Source organism: Arvicola amphibius, chromosome 3 (genome assembly GCF_903992535.2).
Source record: "Arvicola amphibius chromosome 3, mArvAmp1.2, whole genome shotgun sequence".
NCBI classification, from domain to species: Eukaryota; Metazoa; Chordata; class Mammalia; order Rodentia; family Cricetidae; genus Arvicola; species Arvicola amphibius.
Genome location: NC_052049.1, coordinates 141,683,039 through 141,704,029, shown reverse-complemented (window position 1 = coordinate 141,704,029; position 20,991 = coordinate 141,683,039). Strand labels below are relative to the sequence as shown.

The window sequence follows — 20,991 nt, the reverse complement described above, 5'->3', positions numbered from 1 at the left end:
AGGCTTCAACTTCTCTAGTGTTAGGAATATAAAAGTCCTTGTACCCACAGATCACTAGGGAAATCATGTTAAGCATGCAGAGGTTTCTTTTCAAAGAAGAAGGTACATCAACTGTTTACCACCCAGAAGGCCAGGAGTGGGTGTCGTTAACGACCTGGTGAATTTTGCTATCTGTAGAGCTAGACCTCACCCAAATCCCCCCAAAATGTTTATCCCAGATTCTCTATCTTTACCTTGTTTCTCAGTCAATAGAACACACCCTTGGGGGAAATGCCACCAAGTGACTAGCCAGACCTTCCCTAAGCCCTTAAACTACATCATATATGTATCTCTAGAACCCATCTTCTTGAAAGAAATAGCAAGTACTTTGAGTTGAGTGTGCTGTAATTATGCCTCCTTGCATTTAAATATGCTTACAGCAAACCATCTGGGGTCAGACTCCAGAAGTTTTAGCCAGCCCAGCTTACTAAATCGAGCTGAATTGAGTTCTCCTTTTTACCTCACCCATTTTCCTGCAGGCTGTGATGCTTGCAGCTCACTCCACCCACCCCCCCCCCAACACACACACACACACTTCTGGTACTTTCTTGCCACTTCCCGGAGAAGTTAATAATCCTTAAAGGGTCATTGAGCTAATAAATGACAGAAGTATAAGTGTGTTCTCCCCAAACTCCCATATATGTCCTCATATGTCCTATAGCCCCTGTTAGACTAGGAAATGCCCTGTTGGATCCACCACCGAGCAACAGCCATCTAACCTTCTGGTTTTTGAGACACAATTTAACTAGGCAACTCAAATGGATCTTGAATTTTCTATGTAGTCTAAGCTAGCCTCAAGTTCAAAATTCTCCTGCTTCAGCCTATGCAGTATTTGGATTGCGGATGTGTACCACAACTCCTGGCTTAATATTTTATACTTTTAAAAAGACTTTTGTTATTTTTAATTATGTGTGTGCATGCATATGTGTGTATGCATGTGAGTGCAGGTGCCTACAAGGACAAAAGAAAGTGCTGGATCCCAGGAACTGACATTACAGACAGTTATGAGCAAACTAGAGACTAAATTCTGTTCCTCTAAAGGCAGTAGATCTTATAACCACTAAGTCATCTCTCCAGCCCTGGATATTTTATACATTTGGAAAGGCAATAAAAAAAAAATCACAGTCAGCCGAGTGGTGGTGGTGCACGCCTTTAATCCCAGCGCTCAGGAGGCAGAGGCAGGCAGATCTTTGTGAGTTCGAAGCCAGCCTGGTCTACAAGAGCTAGTTCCAAGACAGGCTCCAAAGCTACAGAGAAACTCTGTCTCAAAAAAACAAAAACAAAACAAAACAAAGAAAAGTGAAAAAAATAACAAAGTCTGAGCCTGAGAAAGTGAATATAAAGAGCACAGACCACTTTGCAGAGGGCCTGGATTAAGTTCCCAGCACCACGTGGTAGCTAAGAACCATGTGTAACCCCAGTCTCGGGATCAGACACCTGTTTTCTACAGACACTGTATGCACGTGGTGCTTAGGCAGATCTGCAGGCAAACCACTCACAGGCACACAAAATACAGATAAGCAGTGTTTTGTTTTGTTGAGCCCTGGCTGTCCTGGAATTCTCTACTTTGGCCAGGGCTGATAACAAACTCAGAGACCTGCCTGCCTCTGCCTCCTAAGTACTGGGATTAAAGGTGGTGTGTGAACTGGGCTGGGCTGTGATAGTGTGTAGCAAGCTTTCTTGGGCCACCAGCCCCCAAATCATAACACAGAAACTTATTATTAATTAAGAATGCTTCGCCTTAGCTTTGAAGGGGTTAAACTCTCTTCAGTTTTTATAATTGAATATACAGCTGTCTTTTCCAACCAAGGGTCGTTTATCTACAAGGTCCCTTACATTCAGGGTCGAGAGAGAGAACGAACACAGAGGGCCTAAGTCAGCATCAGTATCTCAAGGACAAACCCAGCAGCCCCTTTCTGAGTCCCGGCCAAGCTTGTACAGATGTATCCAAAAGTGAAAAGACTAAACTTCAGCCAATTAAAAATATACTAAATAATTTCTGCTTGCTTAACCAATTATATAACTGACCCTGAAACTCCTCTTAGCCATGCTTAAAAGGAGCCTGAACATCCCTCTCGGGGTTGTCGCTGTTTTGTACAGGTGAACGACCCCACACGCATGCGGTATAATAAACACACTTTGCTCTTCTATACTATTTGAGTCTGGGGTCCTCCTTCAGGGTTTCCTCAGACCCTACAGCTTAGGCGTGTTTCTAGCTAAGTCTTTTTTTTTAAACTTAAATTAGCCCATTTCTATTAATCTATGTGCTGCCCCCAAGGAGGCTTTTACCTCACCTCCATACCATCCATCCTGCTTTCCTGCCTGGCTGGCTGGCTGCCTGGCTGGCTCCCCTTTTCTTTCTGTCCACCAGCCCCACCTATCCCTCCTCGGCCTAACTGTTGACTAATGAGCCTCTTATTAGACCAATCAGATGCCTTAGGTAGACAAGGTAAAACACCAGCACATCTTTTCATAGTCAAGCAAATGCAACAGAAACAAAAGCAACACATCTTTACATAGTTAAACAAATTTAGCATAAACAAATGCAACACACCTTTACACACTTAAACTAATATTCCACAACAGGGGGGGCACTCCTTTAATCCCAGCAGGGAGGCAGAGGCAGGTAGATCTCTGGGCATTCAGGGCCTGCCTGGTCTTCAGAGTGAGTTCCAGGACAGCCAAGTCTACACATAGAAACCTTGTCTTGAAAACCAACCAAATAATAATAATAATAATAATAATAATAATAATAATAATAATAATAATAATAAAGTTAATTAAATAAATAAGGATTCTGGGTTGTGGAGCAAGCACTGCGCTCCCAGCACAGCTCTAGAGGCCTCTCCTTACCTAGGAAGAGGTTATGAGCTCACGAGACCATTGTGCTAAAGTGGAGACAGCACACACAGCACAAACATTTAAACAGGAGAGTCTTCTCTCAGAATCACTATTCTTGCTGCACGGGGTGGTGTGTGTCCACAAACCCAGCGTGCCAGGGGCACCATTTCTGCACGTTCAAGAGCTGCTTGGTCTAGAGGGAGTTCCAGGTGCCATCCAGGGCTATGGATCTGGAAGACCCTATCTCAAAAAGCCAGTATGCAAGTGTGTGTGTGTGTGTGTGTGTGCGTGTGTGTATATATTATTTTTTTTAAGTATTTTTAAAAAGTTTAGGTATGCCAGGCGGTGGTGGCGCACGCCTTTAATCCCAGCACTCAAATGAGTGCTGTCTGCAAATTAGACAGTCTCTTTTGCTGTCATTTTGTTTACTTGATGTTTTTATTTTCAAATTGTGACGAGCCAGCTGGGTGGTGGTGATCCACACCTTTAAACCAGCACTCAGTGAGCAGAGGCAGGCGGATCCCTGTGAGTTCGAGGCCAGCCTGGTCTACAAGAGCTAGTTCCAGGACAAGCTTGATAGCTACAGCGAAACCCTTTCTCAAAAAACAAAAACAAAAAAAAATAAATAAATAAGTTTAGGTATCTAGGCATCAATTCAAAAGGATCATTACTTTAACCAGCGAAAACGGGCACTACCCGTTATGTCCACATGATGGTGCTAAAGCAGCACTGCCTTGGAGCTGTCTTACTAGGGGAATGAGAAGAGCATGGTTGATATTGACATCCACCTACACAGGGCCCCTTGTTAGCTGTTTGGAGTTTGTGAAGACACAGACAACTTTTCGTGTGCTCTTACAAATAGATTCATCACAGTTGGGCATGGTGAAGCACACCTTAATGCCAGCACTCAGGAGGTAGAAGCAGGTGGATCTCTGTGAGTTTAAGGCCAGTCTAAAGTTTGAGGCTGGTCTAAAGTAGTGAGTTCCTGGCCAGTCAAGGCTGTTACACAGAGAAACCCTGTCTCTAAAACCCTGTCACATGCAGAAAGACTACTCACCACAATTTCATTATTTATTTATTTGTTTATTTAGGTTTCTCGAGACAGGTTTCTCTATGTAACCTTAGCTGTCCTGGAACTTTGTAGACCAGGCCGACCTCAAACTCAGATCCACCAGCCTCTGCTCCCTGAGTGCTGGTTTAAAGGTGTGGATCACCACCACCCAGCCGACTCGTCACAATTTGAAAATAAAAACATCAAGTAAACAAAATGACAGCAGCTTCCCATCAATAGACTGCCTCACTTGCAGACCTCCACCAGGCAGAACCCCAGACAGCTGACGTCTTTTCTATTATTTATTTACTGACAAAACTGGGAACTTAAAACCACGTTGCGAAGAGTTGCTAAGGATTAAGAGCTGGCTCAGCGGTTAAGAGAGCCTGCTGTCCTTGCAGAGGACCCAGGTTCAGTTCCTAGCACCCACATCAGGTACTCACAACTGCCTCTAACTCCAGCTCCAGAGGGATGCAATGTACACACACGCACGCATGCACGCACACACGAAAGCACTTGCCTGGCATGTGCAAGGCCTTGCGTTCAGTTCCCAGCACTGCAAAAGTTGTCAGAATGACAGCAAGAGTGTCTGGAGAGTTTCGTCCCAGGTATCTAGGTGTTTGACTTACATGTGGATCCAGAATTCACGGTGAGTCTTGCTGGAGGCTGAGTTCTCACAGGAATAGGCTGTGTGATGAACACCTGAGCTTGGAAGGCTGTGGGAAATGGAATCTGGATCCTCGGTAACTACTGAGTTACAATGGGTTCCAGGAATCAGTTTTGTGTGTTTGATTGTAGCTTACTTATATGTGGTTTCAAAGTACGTCCAACAATAAACCATTAATTTCTAACTTTTTAAAATTTTGTACGTGTATGAGTGTTTTGCTTATATAAATATGTATGTGTATACCATGTGTGCCTGGTGCCTGAGGAAATCAGAAGAGGGTACTAGATCCCCTGGATCTGGAGTTATGAATGGCTGGTTGTATGTCGCCAAGTGGGTGCTGGGAATCAAACCCCAGTCCTCTGCAAGAGGAACAAGTGCTCTTAACCACAGAGCCATCACTCCAGCCCCATTAATATCTTTCTCAACTCAAGGATGTCAAGCTTATAAGGGATCAAATGATTGATCGGGGACCAAATGATGCAGACACATGTTACCCAGTCCAGAATCGATCGATACAGAGCACTGCTAAATTCAGACCCCTGAAACCCAAAACAAGATCTGTACTAATGTCTGCTATCTTCCACTGACATTGTGAATAACGGTTTGGTTTCGTTATTTTAAGACAGTTTCTCTGTTCCTGGTTGGTTGTCCTGGAACTCGCTCACGAAGATCCACCTGCCCAAGTGCAGAGATTAAAGACTGGCACCATCACTTCTCAGCGTGAATCAAGATTTCCAACTGAGCTTTCATTGTAGAAACATTGGGCACCTTCCCTCATCACTAACCAGCAAGGGGTATAGAGTCCTCATCTCAGATCTGTGGCCAGTCACCTGCACAGCACACAGGTGTGTCATTCAGTTGTGGCCAGTCACCTGCACAGCACACAGGTGTGTCATTCAATTGTGGCCAATCACCTGCACAGCACACAAGTGGTCACTCAGTTGTCCTTTTGTCCCATTCACCATCTTCTCCGTTTCCTCCTTTCTGAATAAAGCAGCCAAAGTAGCTTATCACCTCCACCAACTATTTTCTATGATTAAAGGAGCACGGACTGTCTCCACCCCTTTCCTCTCCAACCATTTCCTTTACCCTCGTCAATTAAAACCTCTTCTCAAATAGGGCAGGCCTTTAATCCCAGCACTCGGGAGGCAGAGGCAGGCGGATCTCTGTGAGTTCGAGGCCAGGCTGGTCTACAAGAGCTAGTTCCAGGACAGGCTTCAAAGCTATGCAGAGAAACCCTGTTTCAAAAACAACAACAGAAACCTCTTCTCATGGGGGTGTGGGGCTGGGGCATAGCTTAGTGGCAGAATGCTCGCCTAGTAAGTGTGAACCTTCAGTTTGATTCCTAGTAGTACAAAACAATAAAACCCTTAATAAAACAAACAAAAAACTCCTTTCATTTTAACCCAACTCAGTCCATCTTTGTGGTATCTTCCATGGCCAGCGCATGCTGGACACAGGGAAAGACAGTGCCCACATAACCCGGAACCCCAGTACAGCACAAAACAGAACTCTCTGATACCAGACAGACTGCAGATTCCTGAGACCCAAAATGGAGTAACGAGAAAGGGGCTGATCCTTCTTCTATTCCGCAGGTGCTTGAGAAATGTTTGTTGAAAGACTCTTCTCATCCGCCCACTTTTTCATTCACGTCTCAAAAGCAGGGGTGATAACCACCTCCTCAATTGCTTCACGGCTGACTTCCTCCTTATCTCCTTGCAAAACAGCCTCCCTTCAGCACTCGTCTGACTTGTGGGGTTTGCTCCTTCCCCTACCCCCCATTTCCTTTCCACACTATTTGAGTGCCTCTCAAGGGGGAGGTGGGGGATACCGGAACTGCCTGTGAGCTCTGCCAGCCTCTAGCTCAGAATCTCCCAAGTAGGCTGGCTGGTCATGATATAGCTGCATAAGAAAACCACGTGGCAAGCTGTTAAAGTCACCAGCGCCCAGGCCCCCCCCCCCCACATGGTATGCCGCTGTAGCCAGGCTGAGCATTTCCCAGAATTTGATCTTTCGTTAGGGTGGACCAGGCATGAAAAGCTCGGCATCTCACTGCATCTCCTTGCCAGAGTAAGCCAGCAGGGCTGCGGGAATTCCCCAGGTGAAGTGGCACCGCCAGAGGCTTGAAGTCATGTGCCGCCCCACCCTGTGTGTCTTCTCTCCTGTACCCTTCTTTTCCTTTCCCAGGAATCCAGCTCCTGACCACCTCACAAATCACTGCCCACCCCTTACCAGTGTTTTGCCCTCCATTTTACCCCATGTTCAGTTCCCAACCAGGCCTGGAAGAGCGAAACACCTTTCGGTGCTCAAAAGCTTCCAGCCCCCTGTCTCCTTGGCAGACAGTCAAAGCCCCCCAGGCTTCTTCCCGCCAGGCCAACTAAACCTTCCATCCCCCCCTTTCCCCCCTCAGGTCAGTCCCATCCTTTAGTCCCTCCTGAACCTCCATCAGACCACGAGAGAACAAAGCCAGCAAGCCCTAGCGGTGATTCTGTCTCTGCCCCCCTCAGAGCTGAGGTTATAGGCATCCACCAGACACCCAGATTGTGATGTGGGTGACGAGGCCCAAACTCTGGTCCTTGCGATTGTGCAGCAAGCGCTCTAACTGCCAAGCAATCGCTCCATCTCTGCCTCCTCCTTTTTCTACATCTGCATTCTTATAAGTCAGGAGAGAGAAGCCAAGTGAGTCAGTAACTTCTCTGGAGTCCACCCTCCCCTTTCAGGCGAATGCCCCATGGTGCCCCCGTGAACCTCCTACAAGAGCTGAAAAAGGAAGAGAGTTTCTGACCCGCACTCAAAAATCAGCCTAAACCAAAGGGCATCTTCCCCTCCTCCCCCAAAGTCAATGCCTGCTCTGTGATACCCAGTGAGGCCTTCCCAATTGCCAGGACTGCAATGGGGTATGTAAAGTGGTTTTGACACTTCCTTGCTGAACACAAAGGATTTCCTTATTCCAAGAGTCTTCTGTTAGCCAGATGGTGGTGGCAGGGGCAATGGTGGCTGCTCACACCTTTAATCCCAGAACTCAGGAGGCAGAAGCAGAGGATCTCTGAGGTCAAGGCCGACCTGGTCCACAGAGTGAGTAGGCGAGGACAGACAAGACAGAGAACCCCTGCCTCAAAATAAACAAATAAACAAACAAAAAGGTAAGTAAATAGGTAAATAAATAAACAAATAAGATTCTTCTGTTTGCCTGTTGGACAGAAGGCCAGCATATCCGCACTCAAGGCTCCTCTTTTCCTAAAAATTCAGGGATTGACAAAGGGAGACAGGATACCGGAGGACGCTCTACCCCGTTTTTCTTTTATAAGTCCCACTGAGACACTACCTCTCAAGGCCCGAAAGCGAAGCGGTTTAAGTTCTCACTCTATCATTTCAGTTGCTCACACGCTAAGGCTTCTGTCAAACGGTTCCTCCAGATCCCGCCCCCGCCGCAGGAACACTCACCCATACTTCTCCGCGAGTTCCCTGGCTTCCTCCTCTTTTACCGCCCGCTGGTCTTCTAGGTCACTCTTATTCCCACACAGCACTATATCCGGGTTTTCGCAGTACGCGTGCATTTGTAGCTGGCCTATGGTACAGGAAAGCTTGTTACACATCGTTATAATGTAAGCATGCGAGCAATAGAAAATACATATAAAAGTGCTTCTGGAAACACAAGTGCATATACAGGGTAAAGAGCCGACAGAATATCTCAAAGCATCAATACTATAATCTTTAAGACTGAATGGATTGTTATTCCTGTCCTTAATAAACACTCCAGTATGTTTATATCAGAGAGATATGGAAGAATATGGTAACCCTTGAAAGTGCGTGTGTGTGTGTGCACGCACACACGCAGATCATAAAATACTTGTCTTTTGAATAACAGACAACGCAATGCTCAGCCCTAAGTGGAATGTCTGTGCCACATCACTCTCCCCAAGGCTCAGGGATGTGTGTGGAAGAGGAGGTGGGAAGATAACAAGAGCTGGCTGGAGGCAGTAGATGACTTCAAGGAAACAGTATTTTCCAGACTCGGCAGGACAGACGTATGTATGAACTCAGATTGGGATGGCATGCACAAGACCTACACAGGCTCACACCACTCAAAATTCCACCATGAAGGAAGGGGCTGGAGTCCCACTCCTACCTAGAGAACTGTTGGCACTTGTTTGCTGATGGGAGGGACAGTCAGTTTTCTCCAGCGGAGTGACACCTGGTATATTGACCACACTCCAGGGCAGGCTCCCTACCCAGAATCAGTCAGCCAACACACGGGCTGGTTTTGAGGGGAGTGGTGGAGGGGGAAGGAAAGGGGAAGAAAATGAATTTAGATGGGTAGGGAGGAGGTGGAGAGGGGAATGAATATGATCAAAAGACACTATATGAATTCATCAAAGAACAAATTAAAAACCTTATAAACAGAAAGGACTTCAAAAAAACTGGAAGAATTCTTTTTTCTTTTTTTTTCTTTCTTTTTTTTTTGGTTTTTCGAGACAGGGTTTCTCTGTGGCTTTGGAGCCTGTCCTGGAACTAGCTCTTGTAGACCAGGCTGGTCTCAAACTCACAGAGATCCGCCTGCCTCTGCCTCCCAAGTGCTGGGATTAAAGGCGTGCGCCACCACCGGCTTGGAAGAATTCTTTTAAAGAGTGTTTACCTGCCTGTATGTATGTGCACTATAAGCACACAAATGCCTGTAGAGGCCAGAAGAGGGCACCAGATCTCAGGAACTGGAGTTGCAAATGGTTGTGAGCCAACACATGGGTCCTCTGCAACACCAGTCGGGACCCTTAAACACTGAGCCATTTCCCTGGCCCTGTGTGTTGCTAATTTTTTGTTTTTGATTAATAAACATTTACAACTGTTACTTTTTTGGCTTTGTGTGTGTGTGTGTGTTGTTGTTGTTGTTGTTGTTACTCTTTTTTTTCTGAGGCAGTTTCTCTGTGTAGCCCTGGCTATCCTGGAACTCTCTTTGTAGACCAGGCTACAGAGATCAACTCACAGAGATCCTCCTGCCTCTGCCTCCTGAGTGCCAGGATTAAAGGCATGCACTACCACTACCTCACAATGTGTTACTAATCTTAAATTCTGTTTGTCACTTTTTAAAATTTTCTTTCAACAGTAGCAATAGTTGTATAGAACTGTCTTTTTGTTTTTTGGGACGTCCTGTATCCCCCAAGGCTGGCCTTCAGCTCACTATATAGCCAAGGATGCCCTTGAAGCTCTGACTGCTCCCACCTCTTGAGTGCTAGAATTACAGGTATGTAGTGCACATCAGTTTATAGGGTACCAAGAGTAACCAAAGCTTCACGTGTCCTAAGCAAACACCCACCAGCTGAACTGGATTTCCAGCCCTAAGAAATATGTTTTTATAACGGAACCTACTGACGTGTGAAATGCTTTTCATATTTCTGTGTCATTCTAAGGCAGAACCAAGCTATTTAAAACCATTAAGAAGCTGGGTGTGATGGTGCGTGCCTATAATCCCAGGAAGCTGAGGAAGAGGCTCTGTGAGTTCAGAGATAGCCTGGGCTACAGAGTGAGACCTTGTCTTACACAAACAAAAACTATGATTTGATAACATAGAGTAAACAGTAAAATGACTGTCACCAAGGCAGAGGGGAAGAAGGGTGCTACAGCCTTAGTCGTAATGGGCTGGAGAGATGGCTCTGTGGTTAAGAGCACATGTTGCTCTTCCAGAGGACCTGGGTTCTGTTCCCACTACTCACTCAAGATGGCTCAGCACCAGCAGCTACACCGGCCTCCCAAGGCAACTGCACTCACATACAGCTACCCACAGACACCAGTTTTTAAAAGTCATAAAAACAAGCCGGGCGGTGGTGGCGCACGCCTTTAATCCCAGCACTCGGGAGGCAGAGGCAGGCGGATCTCTGTGAGTTCGAGACCAGCCTGGTCTACAAGAGCTAGTTCCAGGACAAGCTCCAAAGCCACAGAGAAACCCTGTCTCGAAAACCAAAAAAAAAAAAAAAAAAGTCATAAAAACAAAATATTTAAAGAAGAAAGAAAGAGTTCCGGGGTGCTAATAGCCCCACCTTCAATGAAGGAGAATAAACCCCAACTTCTCCCTCCTCACACTCCAGAACAAAGTTGAAGCAGTAGCTGAACTTTCACAATCAGGTCTCGGCATGCACAACCTCTCATGTGTGTGTGTGTGTGTGTGTGTGTTGTCACTATCAGCGCCGAGTGTTGACACTTCAGTTCCTCCTCACAAAGTCAGGTCACACATGTCTTTATCGAGAGAAGGTGAAGTAGGAGGAAGTTTCCCCAAGCATTCACACAGGCCTGAATTGCTGGACACTGTCTTTTGCCTTCAGGGGACAACTTAGGTCACAAGACCTGCCCAGGCAAGATCAGACTGTGCCCTGTTTCCTGCAGAAGCTGGGCCTCTTCTACTCTTGGTGTTAATGTGCAGTTCCCACACCCTTTAATGCCCAGACACAACTTCCTTCAGGATTTGCTCCACTGTCTCCTCTCCAGGTCTCTTCTGTGCTCTCTTGGCACCTCCAATGTCCCCTCTACAATGGTTATGAGTGTCTCCTCAAGTTGAAGCATGACTCTGTTTACTGACTGTGTCCCCCAAACCTCCTCCCCAGAAGTTATCTGATCTCCTTAGCTTCCTCATGCATAAATGATCACAGCAGTTCTTACTTCCCAGGGTCAAGGGAAGGTTAACCTCTCTGGGTGAGGTGTGTGGGCTAGCAGCCTCAGCATCCCCTGAGAATTTATTGGAAATGCAAATTCTAGTCCTAGGCAACATCTACTGACCAGGAACGTGGATGTGAGGGGACCACCCTCCATGAGACTCTAAGGCTCTGTAAGTAACAGGTCAGAGTGTCTATGTTGGCGAGTCTGAGTCTCTCTCTCTCTCCTCTCCCTCCCTCTCCCTCTTTCTTTAGAGGGAGGATCTTCCAGTCAGGGTTTCTCTGTGTAGCCTTGGATGTCCTGAAACTCTCTCTATAGACTAGACTGGCTTGAACTCACAGAAATCCTCCTGCCTCTGCCTCCCAAGTGTTGGGATTAAAGGTGTGTGTCACCATGTCCAGCTGATGTTATTGTTCTCATCTCTAAAATTTTGTATGAAAACTATGAAGTAATAAGTAATGAAGTAAATTAATCAGTTATCTGAAATTTTAGGCACATCTAAACCCCTGTAACCTGAGGTGAGATATGGTGAAGATGGGATATGTGTTAGAACAGTAAAATAAAACAGCTGTCATTAATAAGAGAGGAAATAGTCCAGCTAAGATGTTTTTCATGGGAGTTCTTTCTTTCTAGGTTTTTTAAAAAATAAATATAACTTGGGGCTGGAACAACAAACAGCTCAGTGGTTACAAGCACCGGGTGCTTTTCCAGAGGACCCAGGTTCTAGTCCCAGTACCTGCATGGTGGCTCACAATTGTCTGTAATTCCAGTGTCAGGGGATCCGACGCCCACTTCTGGCCTCCACAGACACTGCACATGAGTGCACAGACATGCAAGTAAAACACTCACAAGCATAAAGCTAAAATGTAAATAAATAAGTAAAATAAAAAAAACTCTAGCTGGTCAGAAAGCCGGGAAGATAGAGGGCTTCACCACAGAGTGGAAGATAAAGAAAAAGGGAAATGCCTGAGTTTGGAGGCTTAGACTACCTAAAAGTTTTGTTAGGACTCATCCTGGCTCAGGATGGGGAACGGCTCTAGACAAGACCTGCTCAGTCCCTTAACTCCAGGAAGACCCAATTCCCCCTCCTGAGAGGACAGGGAAGGACCCCAGCAGAGAGACGGAATGCCAGTCATCTGCAGCGGTAAGCTGAAGAGCTTCCTCTTCTCAGCCTTGGCCCCAGCTGTTTTCAGCCAAAGACATAACATGGCTCCACTCAGGGAGCCCAGCAGGGCCCGAGAAACCCCAGCACTTACTAATCCAGTTTCGGACATTGAGGAAACTTTGCTCATTTGTCAGGTCGAACAGTAGCAGGAAACCCATAGCATCTCTGAAGAACGCAGTGGTCAGACTACGAAACCTAGGGCACGAAAACAGATGGTCACTAAGTCATGGCCACACTCCTGAAATACAAAGCCGCCAATGACACCCTCTGCCTCCGACAGAGATTCATCAACAATTCCCATGCTGTTCTCCACTCCCTGATTTCAATGTGAACAGAATGTGTTATTGAAAACTGAGCCCCACGGACTGGAGAACTGCTGTGTAACCTCAGTCTCAGCCAGGGAATCGTTGGACAACCATGAGTTCCCTGGGCCAAAAGCAACATTGCTAGCAGGCCATGTGTGTTTTCCTCCTGACCCTACAAGGCAATCCTTGGTCTCATGTTAGGCTCTGTAGAAGTCTCTCCTCTCATTTCATTGCCTCTAAGGTGGGAATGGTGCTGAGGCAGACTCAACTCTTTCCAGGTAGTCTACCTCTGAGGCTTTACCTGCTGCCCCTGCTCTTCCTCTAGTCGGTTCCCCCCACTTTGCATAAATACACAGTCTGTCACTGGCAGGCAGGCACCCAGAAGGACATGGTATACATTAACCAGCTATTCAGAAATAGTAGGTTTTTCTCAATTTTTAAAATATATTTATTTTTATTATATGGACACTGGTGTTTTGTCTGCATGGATGTCTGTGTGAGGGCGTCAGATCCCTTGGAGAAGGAAGCTACAGACAGTTAGGAGCTGCCATGTGGTTGCTGGGAATTGAACCCGGGTCCTCTGGAAGAGCCGTCAGTGCTCTTAATTGCTGAGCCCTCTCTCCAGCCCTTTTCTAAATTATTTTACTCAATGTTCTTACCAAATGTCTTCATTGTTTACAAATACAAACCAAAATAGCTACAGATGGCATGATATGACATCTAAAAACTGCCCTCCAGGTAACACGGGAGGGAGAGGAGAGAAGTGCTAAGGGGCCATGTGCAATAAGATTGGCCCCAGCACAGTGACTGCTGACAGGGTGAAGAGACAGGGATTCAGCGGAACCTCTTCTCTTTTGTGTACACTTGAAAATTTCTATGGTTTTTTTTAATCCTTTAAAGAGGGCTGGGGAGATGGCTCTGTGGTTAGAATGTTTCCTATACAAGCTTGACAAGCAGATTTGGTTCCCCAGAACCCACATAAATGTCAGGTGGGCATAGCAGACCATAGTGCAGAGCTACATAGTTACACAGACCAGTGTGTAACTCCTGCACACAGAAGACAGAGGTGGGGTTCTCAAAACAAGCTACAGACCAGCAGCGTCTGTGAGCACCGGGTTCCAGTGAGAGATCCCACCTCAGTGAGTCAGGTAGAGAGCAATCAAAAGAGTCCTGATGTCAGCCAGGTGGCGGTGGCGTACCCCTTTAATCCCAGCACTCGGGAGGCAGAGGCAGGCGGATCTCTGTGAGTTTGAGGCCAGCCTGGTCTACAAGGGCTAGTTCCTCAAATTTTAGAAAATGGAGGGAAAAAAAAAGAGCTAGTTTCAGAACAGGCTCCAAAGTTTCAGAGAAACCCTGTCTTGAAACCCCCTCCCCGCCTCAAAAAAAAAACCTAAAGAGTCCTGATGTCAACCTTGGGCCCCACATCACACATGTGCCTGCATACCACTGGAGAACACACACACAGAGGAAAAATCCTTCAAGGGGGCTGTAGCTGCCTGAAAGTAGCCTTGCACCAAGATGTGACCTCGTTTATTTTAGTTAAGTAACCTGTGGCCTGATTAAGTCATGCCAACCAGATGTTCCATCATCAGGCTTCCGTATCAGATAAGAACAAAGCAGGGAGTCTTAGGACTCCCTTACAGGTGAGCAAACACCTAAAGGCAATGGGGGAAAGCCTAAAATGGGAGAAAAAAAGAATGAGTCCCAAATAAGAAGGTTTAATTTTAAGGAAATTCCCATCTCTGTTGATCGCAGAGAAAATGTGCCTATCGCTGTCCTTCAGGCTGCCCACAGACTGATCTGGCCGCTCAGCTCACCAGGTGCAGATGAGCCAATTGACTGCCTTTGCCTGCCCAGGTCAGTGCGGCAAGAACACTGGGGAGGACATGCCTACCTCTCCTGTCCTGCCGTGTCCCATAACTGCAGGTGGATCCTCTGGCCTCGGCCCACAGCTCCATCTGGTCCATTAGCTCTGTACACCTAAAACATCAAAGCAGAGAAAAACCAAGGGAGATTCTGAGATGGGTGGGCTCTTCTTCACTTTCTGTTCAACATGAAACTCCAAAGCATCTGCCCTTCTCAAGAGAATTGAGTCCCTAACAGGTTTGTACTTTGTTGCAATAACTGCACTTGGGCAGTTACTGAGACATCTACCTAGCTGGAGATGTAGTTCAGTTGGTAGAGCCTTGCCCAGCATCCATAATGCTCTAGGGTCCATACCCAGCACCACACAACCAGGCATGGTGGCACACGGCTGCATTCCCAGCACTTGAGAGACAGAGGCAGGTGGATCTCTATGAGTTTGAGGCCAGCCTGGTCTACAGAGCATGTCCCAGAATAGCCAAGGCTATACAGAGAAACCCTGTCTTGACAAAAAGATGGGGTTTACTTGAGAATTACACATTAATAAATCTACTTTATTTAGACTAAAAGAGGTGGAGATGCCCTTCAGAGGCAGAACACTCACTCACCCAGCATACACAAGGTCTTGAGTTCAACCATCAGAAACCCATGCACAAAAGAAGCCAGGTTATAAAGTGAGAGGTAATTAGCAAAAACAACCACCAACACACAGTGAGCCCTAGGGTGTGTGCCAGCTCACCAACACACAGTGAGCCCTAGGGTGTGACGCCAGCTCACCAACACACAGTGAGCCCTAGGGTGTGAGCCAGCTCACCAACACACAGTCAGCCCTAGGGTATGACGCCAACTCACCAACACACAGTGAGCCCTAGGGTGTGATGCCAGCTCACCAACACACAGTGAGCCCTAGGGTGTGACACCAGCTCACCAACACACAGTGAGCCCTAGGGTGTGACGCCAGCTCACCAACACACAGTGAGCCCTAGGGTGTGACGCCAGCTCACCAACACACAGTGAGCCCTAGGGTGTAACACCAGCTCACCAACACACAGTCAGCCCTAGGGTATGACGCCAACTCACCAGCACACAGTCAGCCCTAGGGTGTGATGCCAGCTCACCAACACACAGTGAGCCCTAGGGTATGACGCCAACTCACCAGCACACAGTCAGCCCTAGGGTGTGACACCAACTTACCAACACACACAGTCAGCCCTAGGGCGTGTGCCAACTCACCAACACACAGTCAGCCCTAGGGTGTGACACCAGCTCACCAACACACACAGCCCTAGGGTGTGATGCCAACTCACCAACACACACAGTCAGCCCTAGGGTGTGATGCCAGCTCACTAACACACACAGTCAGCCCTAGGGTGTGATGCCAGCTCACTAACACACACAGTCAGCCCTAGGGTGTGATGCCAACTCACCAACATACACAGCCAGCCCTAGGGTGTGACACCAGCTCACCAACACACACAGTCAGCCCTAGGGTGTGACACCAGCTCACCAACACACACAGTCAGCCCTAGGGTGTGATGCCAACTCACCAACACAGTCAGCCCTAGGGTGTGATGCCAACTCACCAACACACAGTCAGCCCTAGGGTGTAACACCAGCTCACCAACATACACAGTCAGCCCTAGGGTGTGATGCCAACTCACCAACACACACAGTCAGCCCTAGGGTGTGATGCCAGCTCACTAACACACACAGTCAGCCCTAGGGTATGATGCCAGCTCACTAACACACACAGTCAGCCCTAGGGTATGATGCCAGCTCACTAACACACACAGTCAGCCCTAGGGTGTGACGCCAGCTCACCAACACTTATACATGCTTCTGAAACATCACTGGTTGAGATTGCTACCGTGTTATTCAGAACAACACAAGGTAAAAGTCTACACACGGGGTCAGGGAGCAGGAGAGAGGGAGAGAGAGAGGGAAAGAGGGAGGAAGAAAGGGAAAGAGGGAGGAAGGAGAAAGGGAGGGATAAAAGGTAAGAGAGAGAAATGGAGAGAGAGAGAGAGAGAGAGAGAGAGAGAGAGAGAGAGAGAGAGAACAAACATACACTCCTCACAGGGACACATATCAGACATATGATTAAAAATAAGTAATTTTTAAAAGGAAAAAAAGTAATATGCACTTTAATTGTGTCCAAAGGGTTTTTTTGTTTGTTTGGTTTTTGGTTTTTCAAGACTCTGGTTTCTCTTCAGAATGTATAAATCCTTCACCTTTTTTGGTTTTGTTTTGATTTTTTTTGAGACAGGGTTTCTCTGTGTACCTTTGAAGCTTGTTCTGGTACTAGCTCTGTAGACCACACTGGCCTCTAATTCACAGAGATCTGCCTGCCTCTGCCTCCTAAATGCTGGAATTAAAGGTATGCACCACCCTGGTTCATGTCCAGAGGGTTTCATATGAAGAGTCCTGAAGAATTCTAGTTACTTTCCCTGGACTGAGTACTAACACCCTTTCTGTTTGTTTGCTTGCTTGCTTGCTGTGTAGACCTTGCTGCTTTCAAACTCACAGAGATCTTCGCATCTCTAACCCAAGAGTGCTGGGATTAAAGGTGTGCACCACCACACCCAGCCACACTTTCCTCTGTACTAATTTTAGGTCCCAACCTTTGGCTTAAGTCCTACAAAGCAAACAAAGTAGGTCTGTTAATGTGTTGACACAGATTAGATTCTTTCGAAGGATGTAGAACTTACTACTCTCTTTTCCCTGAAGTCAATGCCCACTGTGGTGATGAATTTGGAGTTGAATTTCCCATCTGTATACTGGTACAGCACACTGGTCTTCCCCACTCCAGAGTCTCCCAAGGCCAAAAACTTGATGAGGTAATCATAATCCCCATCCGACATGATGAAGGCCTCTGGGCTTCACCTGTAAAACACAAATCAACGGAGTTAGCAAGGTCCACCCAAAACAGTCAGGGCTGGTGGGATGGCTCCTTGGATGAAGACTTGCTGCACAGGTTGATGACCTGAGTTATCCCTGGAACCCACTTAAAGACAGGACAGAATCAAATCCACAGGGCTGTCTTCTGACTGACACATGCATGTCATGGCATGTGTGTGTGCATACATACACACACACACACACACTAATTTTTTACAGACTAATTTTTTAAATGATTTATTTTCATTTTATGTCCATTGATGTTTTGCCTGCACATATGTCTTTGTGAGGGTATTTAATTCCCTGGAACTGGAGTTACACACAGTTGTGAGCTGGCATGTGGGTGCTGAGACTTGAACCTGGATCCTCTGGAAGAGCAGACAATGCTCTTAACCCCTTAGCCACCTCTCCAGTCCACACATTATTTTTTTTTTATTAAAAAAGAAAATATATTAGAATTTTCCATTATTAAAGTGACACTATTCTATCCAGTAAGTGCTTCTGTTTGTTTGCTTGCTTTGTTTGGGGTTTGTCTGTCTGTCTGTCTGTCTGTCGGGGACTTTGCTTATTTTTGAGGCAAGGTCTCAGGTAGCTCAGGTTGCCCTAGCCCTCCTGATCTTCCTGCCTCCACCTCCCAAGTGCTTGGATTTATAGACAGTATGGACCACTGTGCCTGGCTCTCAAAAGTGCTTCTATGTGACATCCCCATGTGGGAGTCTGTGAGGGAGGGTAGTGCAGGGCTCACTGTCCCTGAGAACCTAATAACTTGTGGATAAGACGCTGTTGGAATAGTAAATAAATAACAGTTTAGGATTTTTAAAAAAAAAATTGGTTGTATGAGTTGTGTGCATGAGTGTATGTTTTCACTACATGTGTGCAGTGCCCATGGAGGCCAGAAGAAGGCTTTAGGTCCCCCTGGAATTGAAGGTACAGAGGGTTGTGGGCCACCATGTTGGTGCTGGGAGCCAAACCCAGGCCCTCTACAGTAGCAGCTGGTACTCTTCTGCAGAGCCATCTCTCTCCGCCTAACAATTTAGTTTCAACTTAGCATACAAGCTGTGGAACTACAAAGACGGAAACTCCAAGTGACCATGACAGTATAAGACTGGCAATTGTAAACACGGCTGTCCACATAAAACAAAAACTAGCAACAAAAGAAAGGACAGCTGGGTGCGGTGCACATGTTGCAATCCCAGCATTCCATGTTGCAATCCCAGCATTCCAGAAGGAGGGGTAGGAGGATTGCCCCTGAGTCTGGGGGCTAACTTGATCTCTATGGCGAGCTCTCAGCCAACCAGAGCTGTTACATAGTGAAACTGTCTCCAAAAATAAGAGAGAAAGAAAAGAGAAAGGCATACATGAGCAAAGGGAAGAAGGAAGCACAGTGCTGCAAGCCTGTGGCCCCAGTACTTGGAAGGGGTGCAGGGGGATTCTGGACTTGAGGCCAACCTGAGCTGAGACTTTTGTCTCAATGAAAAAAATGTGCAGACAGAGACAGATGGGACAAGGTATAACTGGTGACTTCCAGAGCTCAGTGCTTGCCGCCCCTCTTCTCAATGCTAGGTCCCAGCTCTCCCTCTTTTCACGTGGATTTCAGGCCATTTCGTTTGTCTTATCCGTGTTCAAGCACACATTCATGAGAGATGGCTCAGTCTACAAAGCACGTACTGTGCAAGCGTGAGGACCTGAGTTTAGAGCCCTTGACACCCACTTGACAAGCCAGGCACGTCTGTAGCCCAATCACAGGGGTTTGAAGATAGGCAAATATGGCCAGTCAGCCTAGCTAACTGGTGAGCGCTGGATTCAGAGGCATACCCTGTCTCAAAAGATAGGGTACGGAGGGCTGGAGAAAGAAAGACACACGAAACAAGATGACTAACTCACTAACTCACGTCAAATCTGTCTGATGGCTTCTGCATATTCTGTCATTGTTTCCTATTTGGTCAAACTTCCTAGCTGTTATACTCTCTCAGGAAGTGGGTTCCACAGTGGGAATAGAAACCATAACCCCACAGCTAACTCCACCTTCACCTGGGTTCTCTAACAGGAAGTGCTCAAAATTCTTCAAGATCAACTGAAACCACTCATCTCCAGCAGCAGGCCCCACCCACAGGGGCTCTAGCTCCTCGGCAATTTCATTATCTACAGTACCTTCTCAGCAGATGTAAATGCACGATGTCTGTCCAAAGAGAAATGGGTCAAGAAGTCTCTCACCATCGGTGGGGGTGGGGGTAGGGGTGGGGGTGGATACCGTTGATTCTAGCAGGATCAAAGGGAAGCAGAGGTGGGCAGACTTCTGTGAGTCAGCCTGGTATATATAGCGTTCCAGGCCAGCCAGCCAAAACTACTTCTCTCTCTCTCTCTCTCTCTCTCTCTCTCTCTCTCTCTCTCTCTCTCTCTCTCTCACACACACACACACACACACACTCCTCCAGAAAAGCACTGCCCCGCTCACACTGACATCTCTGGACACCTCTGGGCACCTCTGGGCACCTCTTCCTGCCATGGAAGGCAGTGTTCACCCATTCATCCATCTGCACATCAGACGCCCACGCCCACCCTGCTGCTCCCTTCCCTCACACTCTCCTGCCTACCCAGGTACTGGGCTCTAACACTAGGTGCTTCCTGTGGTGCTGTTAGCAAAGATTCATAGAATTAATAAACCTCAGGCAAGGACCTTTATTCATCCTCAAGCCTGCCACCTCTCCTACCCCTGCCTAACTCCTCAACTTACTGACTCACCTTTCTCCCTAAAATCCAAATCTCTGAGCCCCTCGAGCTGCAATAGCCGACCTACTCGGACAGCCTTAACACAGACCTGTGGCCTCCTGTCACAGATATGACTGGCACTGTCAGTAAAGGCAGAGCCTCTACAAACATTTACAGTTCTGTTTGCAAGATATGAAGGTGACACTTTACTGAGGGGGGTGGCTATCAACAGCTTCTCCTTGCAGACAAAGGACACAGGATTGATGATGTCTCCAAATGAGGACCACCTGAGGACAGATGCCTGGCTCCATGGTACACAGAAACATGTGCAGATCCAGATAAGCTCAGGTCATCTGAGAAGGAATGGGGGTTTCCACCTGAAGCCAAGGGCTCTAATTCAACAACAGCAGTGATGAGCAAAAACCTGTAGCGGTTCCTTTGTTCTTTCTGTTAATTTAGGGAAAGCTGATCAGTCACGTACCTATATTTTATTTTTAATATGCTATCAGACCCTCCCCCCTCCCCCAAAGACCTGGCTGTCCTGGAACTCGTCCTATAGACCAGGCTGGTCTCAAACTCAGAGATCCACCTGCCTCTGCCTCCCAAGTGCTGGGTGGGACTGAAAGTGTGAGCCACCACCATCTGGCCAGATTATTTTTATTGATGATGTTGTTACCTTTTGTTGCTTTGTTTTTCCAGACAGGGTTTCTCTGTCTAGTCTTAACCATTCTAGAACTAACTGTGTAGACCAGGCTAACCTCAAACTCGTAGATCTGCCTTTCTCTGCCTCCTGGAATTAAAGGCGTGTGCC

General features: G+C 47.0%; 1 protein-coding gene across 1 annotated transcript in view; it reads right to left on the bottom strand.

Annotated features, from left to right (window-relative positions):
* Rab27a (RAB27A, member RAS oncogene family) overlaps window positions 1-20,991 on the bottom strand; it is a 50,189-nt gene that overhangs the window by 1,830 nt on the left and 27,368 nt on the right. Inside the window, exons 2-5 of the mRNA XM_038322032.1 lie at window positions 17,282-17,456; window positions 14,605-14,690; window positions 12,497-12,600; window positions 8,043-8,166 (exon numbers count right to left, since the gene is read on the bottom strand). Coding sequence (XP_038177960.1) covers window positions 8,043-8,166; window positions 12,497-12,600; window positions 14,605-14,690; window positions 17,282-17,434 — 467 coding nt within the window. The 5' untranslated portion in view covers window positions 17,435-17,456. The remainder of the gene's footprint in view (window positions 1-8,042; window positions 8,167-12,496; window positions 12,601-14,604; window positions 14,691-17,281; window positions 17,457-20,991) is intronic.